The sequence below is a fragment of the Poecilia formosa genome, unplaced genomic scaffold (assembly GCF_000485575.1).
Source record: "Poecilia formosa unplaced genomic scaffold, Poecilia_formosa-5.1.2 Scaffold56, whole genome shotgun sequence".
Lineage (NCBI taxonomy): Eukaryota > Metazoa > Chordata > Actinopteri > Cyprinodontiformes > Poeciliidae > Poecilia > Poecilia formosa.
The window spans coordinates 481,176-493,151 of NW_006799995.1; the positions used below are offsets into that span (position 1 = coordinate 481,176).

At 40.0% G+C, this 11,976-nt stretch overlaps 1 protein-coding gene across 3 annotated transcripts in view; it reads right to left on the reverse strand.

The window, feature by feature from the left end:
- pex14 (peroxisomal biogenesis factor 14) overlaps positions 1 to 11,976 on the reverse strand; it is a 61,017-nt gene that overhangs the window by 8,156 nt on the left and 40,885 nt on the right. For all 3 annotated transcript variants that reach the window (XM_007553320.2, XM_007553322.2, XM_007553321.2), the window contains 2 exons: positions 11,764 to 11,866; positions 5,044 to 5,141 (listed from right to left, as the gene is read on the reverse strand). In XM_007553320.2, coding sequence (XP_007553382.1) covers positions 5,044 to 5,141; positions 11,764 to 11,866 — 201 coding nt within the window. The remainder of the gene's footprint in view (positions 1 to 5,043; positions 5,142 to 11,763; positions 11,867 to 11,976) is intronic.

Below are 11,976 nucleotides of genomic sequence, written 5' to 3' on the forward strand. Positions count from 1 at the left end.
TGTTAGGATCATGTGCTAAGTGCACTAGGTGCTTGGCTACAGGCTGAGAGAGTTGGGGTATCGGTGACTGCAGAAGATTGACAAACGTTGACTTTAAAAGGCCCATCTAAAGTGTCGACAAGTATCCGCTTTAGTGTGAAATTTGTGACGTTTAAACAACTGCAGATCACAACGTTTCAACCGCTGCAGTTGCTAAGGAGACTATAAAGCACCTCTTACGAGAGGCTCCTGAGGATATTCATTGCTATAATTTGCTTACTCATGATTACTTATGATTTTACTGAAAATGTTGATTCATTATGGTGCATTTATATGTCATAACTGAGCAATTTATTTTTCCTGGGGTTTTTTCTTTAATACATTTATTTGATTAACTCCCCCCCCCTACTTGTTAGTTTTCAACTTGTGAAACTTGAATGTTGCATTTTTTTTCCACTGTCACCACATGTTTGTTCAAAATTCAGGACTGCTATAAAGTCACTGTTGTGATGCTTTTTTTTTTTTTTTTTAAATCACCTGGGATTAAATGACCAACTTGATCTAATGCGATGGATTATCATTCCGAATGAATAAATGACTGCAACTACATCATAATCTGACTATATGATTGGGTTGATTTGAACTGAATCTGGACAAAAAAGGGTTCCACGTAATCGTCTGATAAAATGGTTCGATTGCCTTGTCGTGAATTGTTATGCTGAAATGTTACACTGAAATGTTACACTTCCTCATTCCTGATTAAATTTAATAGATTTACACTAAATTTGTAGTTTTATAACTTATGGCTAAAACAGATACAAACTATGAACTCTTTCATTTCAAACAGCAAAAGAAAATATTAAAAATAATTAAAAAAAAAAAACTAATTTAAGTCTGTCTTTTCTCTCTGTTCCTGGGACTTTTGCAAAAAAAGTTACAGCTACAGGGTGGCGAACATAAACTCTTACGCACCTTATAAAAAGCATCATGCATGAACAAATAATTGCAAAACAAATGAGCCAACCTCCCACCCCTCCAAAAACAAAGAAAACCCACATACTATCAGAGAGCTGCAGCCTATTAAATCATCAACCACCAACGTGCGGCCAGGCTGTGTGTTTTTACTGAGTAAATACTGTTCACAGCAAGGCTCCCCCCGTACTGGTTTAAAAGCCTTGTAACTAATATGTCTCGGGTGGGTGCCTGGGTGTGATGGGGTCGGCCTCTTTCTGCTGGTTAACTAAGTGCTTCAGGGGGAGAAAAAAAAAGGGAAAAAGAAGAAAAAACTATATTTTATGAGCATGGAGAGAAGAAAATAGCAGCAACTCCAGCAGCATCCAAGGATGGCAGCACATCTGGCTAAATGAAGATAAATGCCTTTGGACTATTAGCAGCAAGATAAGATCTTTAACAAGCCTTGTTTAAGAGAGTCTGAAGGCAAATTAATTCACAGTTGTTCCGCTGGCAGACAGTATGTTTTTGTGCAACACATGTATATTTATGATGGAATTAGTTTCATATGGAGTTCCCCAGAGGAGTGTTTTTGAGTAGAAACACTGGTACAGTGCAATTGATTTCGCTCTATTTATGCTCTTTCCCACTGGCACTTCATCTTGTGTAAGCAAGGAGGCGTTTTCTAATCTTCTGTGTAGTATCCACTAATAAAGAGAACGATCAGTGAGTTGAGACAGCAGGGCAAACACAGTTAGCACGCAGATTTGTAATGATAATGGGGTAGAAATGGACTTGGCTGTGTAACATCAGAGATGGATCTTCCTAAGGCAAATCTATCTGCAACACTTGTGTGGTGTGCAGAGATGGAGAGGTTTGTTCTAGTGCCTGGTAAGAGATGTGTAAAAGATCTTGGAAATTAATTCATCTTCCGTTGGAGAAATATGTCCTGTGACGGACTGGGGTCTTGTGTCCAGGGTGTTGTCCTCCGCCCAATGATTGCTGGTGGTGGGCACAATTGTAGAAACCCTCGTTGCAGCCACTTTGCACAGTTTCCTTTTGCCAGTAGAGATCCAGAGTGATTGAAGGAATATCAAGAAATGACCAAGATGTGATAGAAAACCCCCCTTTTTTTTCCCAGGTATGCTGCCTAACATCTAGTGGTTGTGTCGTTAGTGCATAATGATTATCATGGAGATTTTGGTTAATTTTCTTATTGTCTTGCTCTGTTAACTATAATGGTGGCAGCATAAATGGGTCATCATTGTTTAGTTCAATGGCCAGTAGCTGAAGGAAATGGGCCTGGGTGCCACGTAATTTTTATGTACCAATGAACAAAAAAGTTAAGGATTATTACCTACAGACTATGATCTACAAAAAATATATGTATTTAAAAAAAATGTTCAGTTAAATCATCTTTAAAAGGGGTTGCACCAAAAAAAATTTTTTTTTTTAATTAAAACTAAATATTTTTAACATAACATCATAAAATATAGTTTTTTCTTAACATTCTCAATAGAATAATACACTCAAAGTTGGATTTTTAAAAATGTTTTAGGGTGAGAATATACTGCTTCGGTACAAGATGCATTCAAGCTTTTCACACATATTTACCAGAGGTGACATGTTTTTTTTTCTTTTTCTAGCATCTGTACAGCAGCATGTCCTCACAGAATCCAAAGTGAGAAAACAGCTCAGTCTGGAAATGTGCTGCATCAGCCTGTGTTCGCCGGGTGAGCGTATGCGCGGACATGAGTCCTTCTGTCTAAACTCACGTCCGTAATGACGTCCCCCCGGCTTTGGGGACAGTGGAGCCACACCGCAAGCGAGCGGTTTCAAGCTATGAGAAATGTTTACTTAGCAGCTGAGGAAACAGAAGTCTCCATGTGTTTTGGGTTAAAGGCACATTTCCGCGTTGAGAGGTATAATTGCTAAGCGTGGCGCACTTTAAGCAGCACAGTGGAGCGAAACCCTGAAAGCCACAAACGGTGAATGATAAGTAGCTCCCCAGCTCCAACATGTGTTTCTCATCAAACATCGCGGACCTGAAAACAATTTCCCAATTTCCCTCATGGCCTGAGACAACAGAGGGCCTCGTGCCGACTCACAAGGAAAATTTAAGATCAACACTATGACTATAAAGCAGGGTTTATGATTTGTTTAATGGGTGTTTTGATGGGAAATATACTTTTTATACACTGCTGCTGTCCAACAAGGCACTCATAGTAAATGAAGTGCACTTTTTAATCCAATCTGTGATTTAGTGATGACAAATGAAAAGGAAAGAGAAACACTGTTATTTTCTGCCGGAGGGAAACTCATTGTTTAAATTGGACTTTTGTCTGACTGTGGAAGTAGCTTCAACAGTTCAGACCAGCATGGGGTCAAATTAGATCATCACCGCTTTCTGCCAGGCAGAGATACGCAGAACTCAGAACGGGGCAAAATGAGCTTTGATGAACGTCGTCCGGGGAAGAGATCCATACTTTTCTTCCTCATTTGTGCTGGAGCAGATGCACCCACATATGTTTTCCTGTGATATCCAGATCCTACAGTTATACACCCACGAGCTTAACAAGCTGTGGAGATAAAACATTGTCAAAGATCGTCTCTTTCAAGGCCATTTTTAGAGGCCCATGGATCATAAAGCGATTTATGAGAGGTGGTAATAAAAACCTAGCAACATTTCATCTCTACACATGTTTTAAAAACAATCACTCAGGTGGATTCACTGAAACACTTGGCATCCTCAGTAGATTTTAGAGAACGGCCTATAAAAATCAAGAAGGTATGGTTAAAGATTATGGTTTCATGATGAGATCCACCTTAAGTTTTTTTGTGGCCTCTGTTCTGATGATATACAATATAATAACCCTGTCTGTTTTGGGTACTTGTGACTCAAACAGTATAAAGGATTTTAGCACTGAGAGGCCCCGAGACAGCTTGTCTCTCTCATCATCAATCTTAAGCGTTAAGATTGATGATGAGAGAATCTGCAGTGTTTTGTGTATTGATGAACTGGAGGTTTTGTGAAGTTGTATCATGTTCCTGTTTTTTTTAACCAGTTATGAGAGGTTTGATACATACTGAGTGTACTGAGAAGCTGAGTCTGAAAAAAAAAAGTGTTAACTCAAAACTAAATATAATCCTTGAAGTGCAGAAAACCTACAAAATCTTAAAGGTTTCAAACATTCAGTTGTTTTCTGAAAGCCAAATGTATGAAAAGTTCAATCTTTTGAGACATGGGCACAAAACTATATACATCCCTCCTTAAAGCTGCAGTAGGTTAATTTTATTAAAAAAACATTTTTTTTTAACTTATTTGTTGAAACTATCACTATGTCGCAACAGTATAATACGAGACAGAAAATCTGTGAAAAAAAAAATCAAACTTCTGCCTACTCCATCTGCAGAAATATGATGCTTGGTCAGAAACAAGCAGGGGGAAGGCCTTAGCGCTGTCAATCACCCTCGTGCATATGCTGCTCACACCCTCCTCCTCATATATATAAATAAACATGTGTTTATAAAAGTTAGATACTGACGCTTTAGATTGGTTGCAATGTAACATAGAATCTTTCTAATGCTAATATGTTAAATACATTACAAGAAAACACACATAAAAGGACAGCCTGGGCACTTTTAGTTTCCCAAAGAGCTTCAATGTAGGAAACATGGATGCGTTTAGTGAAAGTCAACATATGAAAAGGTTGGATTGCTCCAGACCCACTAAAAACAGGTTCCCCAGAATGAGACATTTGGTTAAGGAACAGAACAACCCAAAGCTGAAGACTGGAAACACTTTAGTGAGTCAGCATCCAGATGTTACCATCACTAATTTGGTGGCCGTTCAGTTACACTCTGATCCCTGAGTTTGATGTTCCATATGAACGCCATTCGCGTTCGGCAACATGTTCACTTTTTTTTTTTTCTTTCCCACTAATTTCTCAATTTTGGAAACGGAAATTAATATTAGAGATGTTAGCAGCTGGCCTAAAGACATCTTTTATATCAGATTTTATGTACTTGAACTCAACAAACTTTCCGACTGTAAACTCAATGATGCCTTAAATATTTGAGATGCCAAAAAAAAAAAAAAATGGCTCACTGTACCTCTGCTGCAGATAGTTCTTGAGAGAGTTCCTGGATCTTCTGCTGCTGCTGGACCAGGAGCTCCTGGATATGGACCAGGGTTTGCTGTAGCTGGGTGACTGTGGGAAAACGAGTAGAATGAGGGCAAAGACATCGGAAAAGAAATTTTATTTTCCTTAGAGAGCTGACGAGGCTTAATTTGTGTCACCGATCAAGGCCGCACTCCAAGAATTGTAATCACAGCTAATACCCTGTAACTTTAGTTGCATCTTTTTGTTCTGAGGCGTCGGGGTAGAAGGTGGGAAAGAGGGGCTTCACATAGGACGGAGGTATTAATCTCTAGTGTCTGAACTTAAATTAAATAACAGTCTCTAACCTTCCATTATCCATCCAGACACTGCCTTCTAATGCATCTTAAATCCTCAAACGATCAACAAAGAAAAAAAAACAAAAAAAACAAGGCTTTCATTTTGGAGGAGGCTGCCAGACAAAATGTCCCTCCTAATCCTAATAAATATTGTTCTTTTTCCATTGACTTTGAAGATTGAATTAGTTCAAGTGTTGGTGTTGGACGAAGGTGTATGATTTCAAATAACACCGGGTATTTTTTTTTTGTGTGCATGTGTGTGTGTGTGTGTGTGTGCGCCCCCTGCTTCCAGTCACGCATGTATTACCAAACAATGCATTAAGTTTCCCTGAGCTGATTATATTACAGAAAACCAATAAACATTCATATAAATCATGGGCGTGTAAAGTGTTAAATCAAGCCTAATAGGATTAACATCAACAGATATTGTGGTGGTCCACTGCTGAGGTTGTCAGGCCATGGTTAAAAGCCCGAGCTGTAGTCGGCTGGGCTGGATGTAAAGTACCCTCCCCTCTCACACCAACCTCTGACAAAAAGACAGAGCCACGCTTGAGAGCTGCACCTCTTTTAAAAGAGTAAACCAGGGAAAAAAATATTTGATCTTTCAGAGAGACTAGTATCTTGTAGTGACACCTGTGTTTAAACTGGCGGAGCTGTATCAATAAGGGCGGGGAGTCGAAATGTTTCATCTTTTCGGGCGTGCAGGAACAGAATACGAGTTTGAGCAGAAAAGTTGGGTTAGACCAGAGACCAAATGTGCAAATAATTAAGAGTTTCTCCCTCATGTCGCGAGCCAGCGCACGACCGACGTTTCTGGGGAAAGCAATAAAAATTAAATGGCGGTTATCCTTGCTTAAAAAGGTGTCACTATGACAGGGTGTGTGCTCTAAACCAAGAGGAGACGTATAAGTGTTTGAATTCACCACACCACAGAACGGCTTATCCAGATGTGGGGGTTGCTCTGGCAGCCTGTGAAGCGACGCCGGTGAAGTACCACTGGATTCGGTCTGTACTGAGAAAAAAATAAAAAATTGTTGAGCAATGAATCCTCTCAGACTTCTGTGCTCAGTTTGTTGGGCCACTGCTATCGCTCCACTGTGCATGCACACGGGGGAAAACGTATTATTAAATTGCCTGGTGACACCGACAGATTATGCACAAACACCCACAATTTGACCAACAAGGACAGAGTCATTTCCAAGTCCCTGAAAAATGTCCTGGCAGGTTTAGTCAGCACAAACTGTTATCCACACGGGTCTGAAGCGTAAAATCTTGCTGGGTTGTCTGAGTGACTGTCAAAGTTTGTCTAACATGAATAATCCTAATTTGCCTCTTCAGTGATCCAGAGAGCTTTAGTCTGCTAGCGAGTTAGCAGAAATAAATGAATGAACTAGACCACAGCAGCGTCAGCCTGTTTTTGAGTAAAGTGCTGTTTTACTGTTTAAAAGTCTTTAGACTCCATCTAAATAGCTCTAAAACAAATAGACCAGTCAAACACGGGACTGAATTATTCTACTCTAAACTGAGATTACTTCAAAAACACTGTTTAAGTCATGCAAAACATTTTATTATTATTATTTATTTATTTATTTTTTTTAATAAAGAGGTAATTCAGTCCGTTATATTGCAATTCAGTGTAAACATTGTTGCAGCTTCAATGTTTGACCTGCTCTTGAATGTGTCAAATGACATCACCAGATATGGGTGGTATCTACTTCCACTAACTTTAGTAACTTTTTTGAAAAAACGACTGAGTAGTTCAACTGCCCCACACTTATTACTTTTACCAAACAATATCACTACAAACTATCACTACTTTCACTTCAGTAAAAATTCTGGATACTGTACTCACTGCAAGTAACTTCAATGAATGAAGAGCCAACCTGTTCTAACCAAAACTACGTGAGATACAGACACACCTACAGTTTTTCAAGTGAGACCTCTTGTTTATGCACAGGCTTTGCTGTTTTAAAGTTACACTCACTGCAAATACCAACAGAATGTGCCCAAATACAACAGAAATGGATTTAAACACAAATCATTGACTAATCATTTATTTGTGATGTACTTAGTTGTGTTGATCTGCTCAACAAACCCAAAGAAACCTTTCTCATTGCCGTTTTATGCCATTTCTTTAACAACAAAATGACCACTTCAATCAAACAGTTCACAGCCCAACTCTTTGCTCGTCTCATGAAAAAATCTGGCTTCTTTCTGCTCAGATACTCGTCAAAAAATGCACAAGTTCTTCCTCTGTGATATCGCCGATTTGAAGCCAAGAATATTAATAAAGTCAACCACGTTGGCCAGGCATGAATCAGAAGGAGACAGTAGCTGGGACGTGTGAGTGCACATGTGCATGTGAGAGAATGCGAGGGGCTTGCAGCTGCTGCGAGGAGGCTGCGCATTGTGTATTCAGTAAATTATTCAGTAAATACCTCGCTATAATGTACACTACATATGTCCGGGCCTGTCTCTGTCTTAAATGGCCAGCTGGTCACCAATATGGCTCCCACCAACAAAGAGTGCCCAAACAGCCACGCAATTCCATTACAGCCTATCCGCGCTGAAGGAGCTCCAAGATCCATTCATTAATTGTCCGTGTGAAGTTGTAGGCAAATCATAATGGGAGTCAAGGCCCTTTACTCTTAGCCGGGGCTGGTGAGAAAGACTAATGTGGTCCCCATTCAAAAGGATACATCACCTCATTGCGCCTGGCACTAGAGAAATACATGAACTTTAACAAAAGGGGGGTTCAAGCAATTGGCAGCAGCGAAGCAGTCGGTCGCTATTACTCAGTGCAGCGATGAGAGAGAAAGCAAGAGGGAGAGGAAGACAAAGGGGAAGCAGGGGGGAGAAAACTCTCAGTGTAATTGCAACCCCTCTCCCCAACTGTTAACTACAACAGTCATTAACTACGATAGCAGCTTGGCTACTGCAGTCATAGCAAATTAGTTCTACACGCTGGCTGAAGAAAAGACCAATGTTTTTTTTTTTTTTCTTCTTCTTCTTCTTTTCATTGGAGTCTCACTTTCTCGCTGGCAAAACATGAGAACACTCCATTCCCTGTAATCCTGCCCTCGCTGACAAACTGAGTAGGGCGTTCCATGCTGGCAAATCTCCAAAAACCGATAAGTAGTAGCAAGAATGGGCAGTGAAATAGCCAGGGGAAATGTGTTTGCATAGTTGGGAGAAAATGGCCATAAAACAGCACATATTTGTTAATCAGATTCAGGGAGACACACCTTGCACGCCATCTCACACAATTCCTGCCCCTCCAACTTCCTAGAGCAGCCAGGAAACAATAGAACGGGTGTGACCGAATAAAACGATAACAGCCATAATTTCAACTGTGGTTTTTTAAAAAAAAATTTTTCCCCTTTTTCACATGAGATGGAAACGCAAATTCTACATTTGTTTTCATCTGAAGTTCAAGGGAATGTCCACCACACGTCTAAACAAATATCTGTTGGAAGTCCGTGGAAGTTTCCCACACGAGGGTACAAAGATAACATACAAAACACTGGTTGCTATGGAAATTTAAATGTGGTTGATTTTTAATATCCGTCTAAAAGATTACTACTGACAAATTATGACTGTATGTCTCCTATCCCAACATTTCTCTGTGTCCTATACTGAGTCTGTTAGCACTTTGCAAACATCTAAACTATCCACCATGTCTTCACATTTTGCTCCTAGACCATCTTGGCATTATTTTGGGTTGGTCTTCATTGTTCACTTCTGTCAGGTGTTCAAATGGACTTTCTTTATATTCCTTAAGGAAAGCCACTTCTGTTCCAAATCACCTTTTTTGAGCCAACAATAGTGTATTTGTGCTTCACTCCGCACAATATGCTGAATTTTGTTTTAGGTTTGGGCAGATAATTTATGAAAAGATGCCAAAGTCAAAAGAGAAACCATCAGAAAGTTTGAAGAGCTAATTGTTCGAGATCATTTTCAATTATTGTTAAATTACAGCAGCATCTAGGCCCTTGAAGGCAAAATATAAAAAGAAAAATCAGCTGAGGTTTAAAGCATTTGCACTGTAATGTATCTCAGCTAATGTATCCTGAGGCCTCATCTCCCCACACTGGCCATAAATCTTGAACAACAAACCAACGAGAAAAACCAGAATACTTCAATTTACTGAGAGTCCTGTCCATCGCCTACACATTCAAATGCATATGTGGGATCGTTAAGAACCATCCATTGATTTAACGTCACCAGCACCATGACTAGTCTGCTATTTTGCTGAAAACAAAATACCCAATGTTCTTCCCCCCCCCATATTTTCCTTCATATAATAAAAATAACAAAAACACAGCTACACGTCTACATGTGCACACAGTTTGCTTATCTTTCATTTCCTCTACAATTTATGAATTTACACCTAATGTCTGCACACTGTGAGTGTGTAAAACTGAACTGAAATTCTTTTTCATACAGTCTGCATACAGTTTTGGTAAATAAAGCTGATTCTAATACTTGTAAATATGCAACAGGGGTCAGTAGTCATCGCTAGCAGTCGTTGGGAGAGAGACAAAGTACATCCTAGACAGTTTGCCAGTTTATGACATGCAGCATTACATTCTTTTCCCAAATCTCATTATCTAAGAAATGAATGACTAAAATCGAGTCAACTTTATTGATCCCAAAAGGAAAATAGGCTCGGTTGACCGACTCTTTCTTGCTAGATCAGACTGACCAGGCTTTCCAAACCTTAACATCTTGTTGAGTAATCTGTCATATTAAATTTCATTGTGCTATGGATATATTTTATTGCCTATGTCGAGGTAAACCAAAGTTCTAAAAAAAATTAAAGGTTTAAAACCACTAAAATTGTCTGCCAGACTGTCCTTATAGTCTAATGTTCTTTAATGGGATATCAGAGAAAATGTGGGAGATTTTTCCAGCTGCATGGAGCTCCAAGTAATTAGGGCTGCCACTTATACTGCTGCTGAGCCGGATGAAAGAGGGATTCAGACTTTTATTTTACCTAAGGAAAAACAATCTGGCTGTTTGGATATCTTCCTGTCCCGCCCAAAACCACTGACATTCGTGAGTTTTGAGCTAACAGATCTGTCTGTACTTTGTTAGCCCAGCAAAAGACAAACAGTCTAATCACTCAACAAAAGAACCACTGGAGTTCTACTAGATTCACCAGATTATTCCATGGTTTGTTTAGGTCTATGTATCAAAATTAAAATGTGAACAAAGTTAGTCTTAAAGGTAACATTATTGTAATTTAAAATTGAATATTTAGATATTTCAGAAAAACAAAATAGAAGCAGTTACATAACATAATACACATTAGGAAAAAACACCTTTGTGTAAGTTTGTGCAACATTAATGTCGAGCCATGCCTATTTATCTGCATTATCAAAACCCTGAACTTGACTGCGATGTTGAAAAGCCGGGGTTTGAGCAAGTTTCGGTTGTGTGACTAGGCATGCCTAATTTGTTCAGTCAATATCCTGTTTTAAACATTAAACAAACCATTTTCCCTCACAACAGAGCAACAAGGAAGGCCATTCTAGCGCTGTCACGGCACTGAACTTAAGCTTGCTTTGACTATCTTCAAAGGTTTTGCATAAATGAAACGCGATATTGCCATGACAATTGAAACACAACAGCCTTCGCCTGCCTCAGACAGTTTTGCTCCTAACCCACCTAAATGAACCGGGGACCGGTATGAATCACGTGAAAACACACTTCAGCTTAACACTACCGCTAACAAGACCTAAGTTTCTCAGAGTGCATCTCTCATTTACGCCTCCCTGGATTTTTAATTATACTGACAAAGAGCTGGAAAAGCAGTTCTCTCCCCTCATCCCCCCCCCGTCTGACAGCCAGGTTGAGATTCCTCACCTGTCCAACACGGGAGCCGCACCTGTCACCGTGCACTTAATCACACTGGGGCCAGTGCTGAGCCCAGATACCACACAGTGCCGAGCTGCACACACAAATCCCGGGAAAAAAAAGCAAACACACACACGCACAAAATTAAAATGAACTTTCAGCCCACCTACAGGGGAGAGGGTGGTTGACAATGATGGCGACGGAGGTTTCGGATGGGGGGTGAGGTTGCTGCGAGGATGGGGTGGCGGGTGGGTGGTGAATGAAAGGGGGGGAGGGTGGAGAGGTTGAGAAAAGTTGTCATTTCCCAACTCCTCATTAATATTCCGAGGTTAAGAGCTTTTCAGCGAAACGTAATTAATTGAGCCCGAGCCTGACAGTAAACAAGCAATTTCAAATTAAAGCGAAATGACAGCGGCGTCATTTGTTAAAAACGTGCGGGGCCCCCCGATTTTGGCGACAGATAAATGAGGGAAAATGTTAAGGAGGGAGAAAGTGATGAAGATATTAATCTTCACCTGTCTGTGTCAGCGTGCCACTCATTGCTGCAATGTTGCTTTCCATCCTCTGCAGATGCTTCTTGTCCTCTCGGCTCCCCATAATGAGGGGAAGGATGTATTTCTGCAATTAAAAGCATGGCACAGGATTACACTTCTCTCTGGTGGAAAGCAGAAGAAAGATGAGGAAAAAGACAAGGTTATCTCCATATGCTAGGTTAAAGAAGGCTTTGC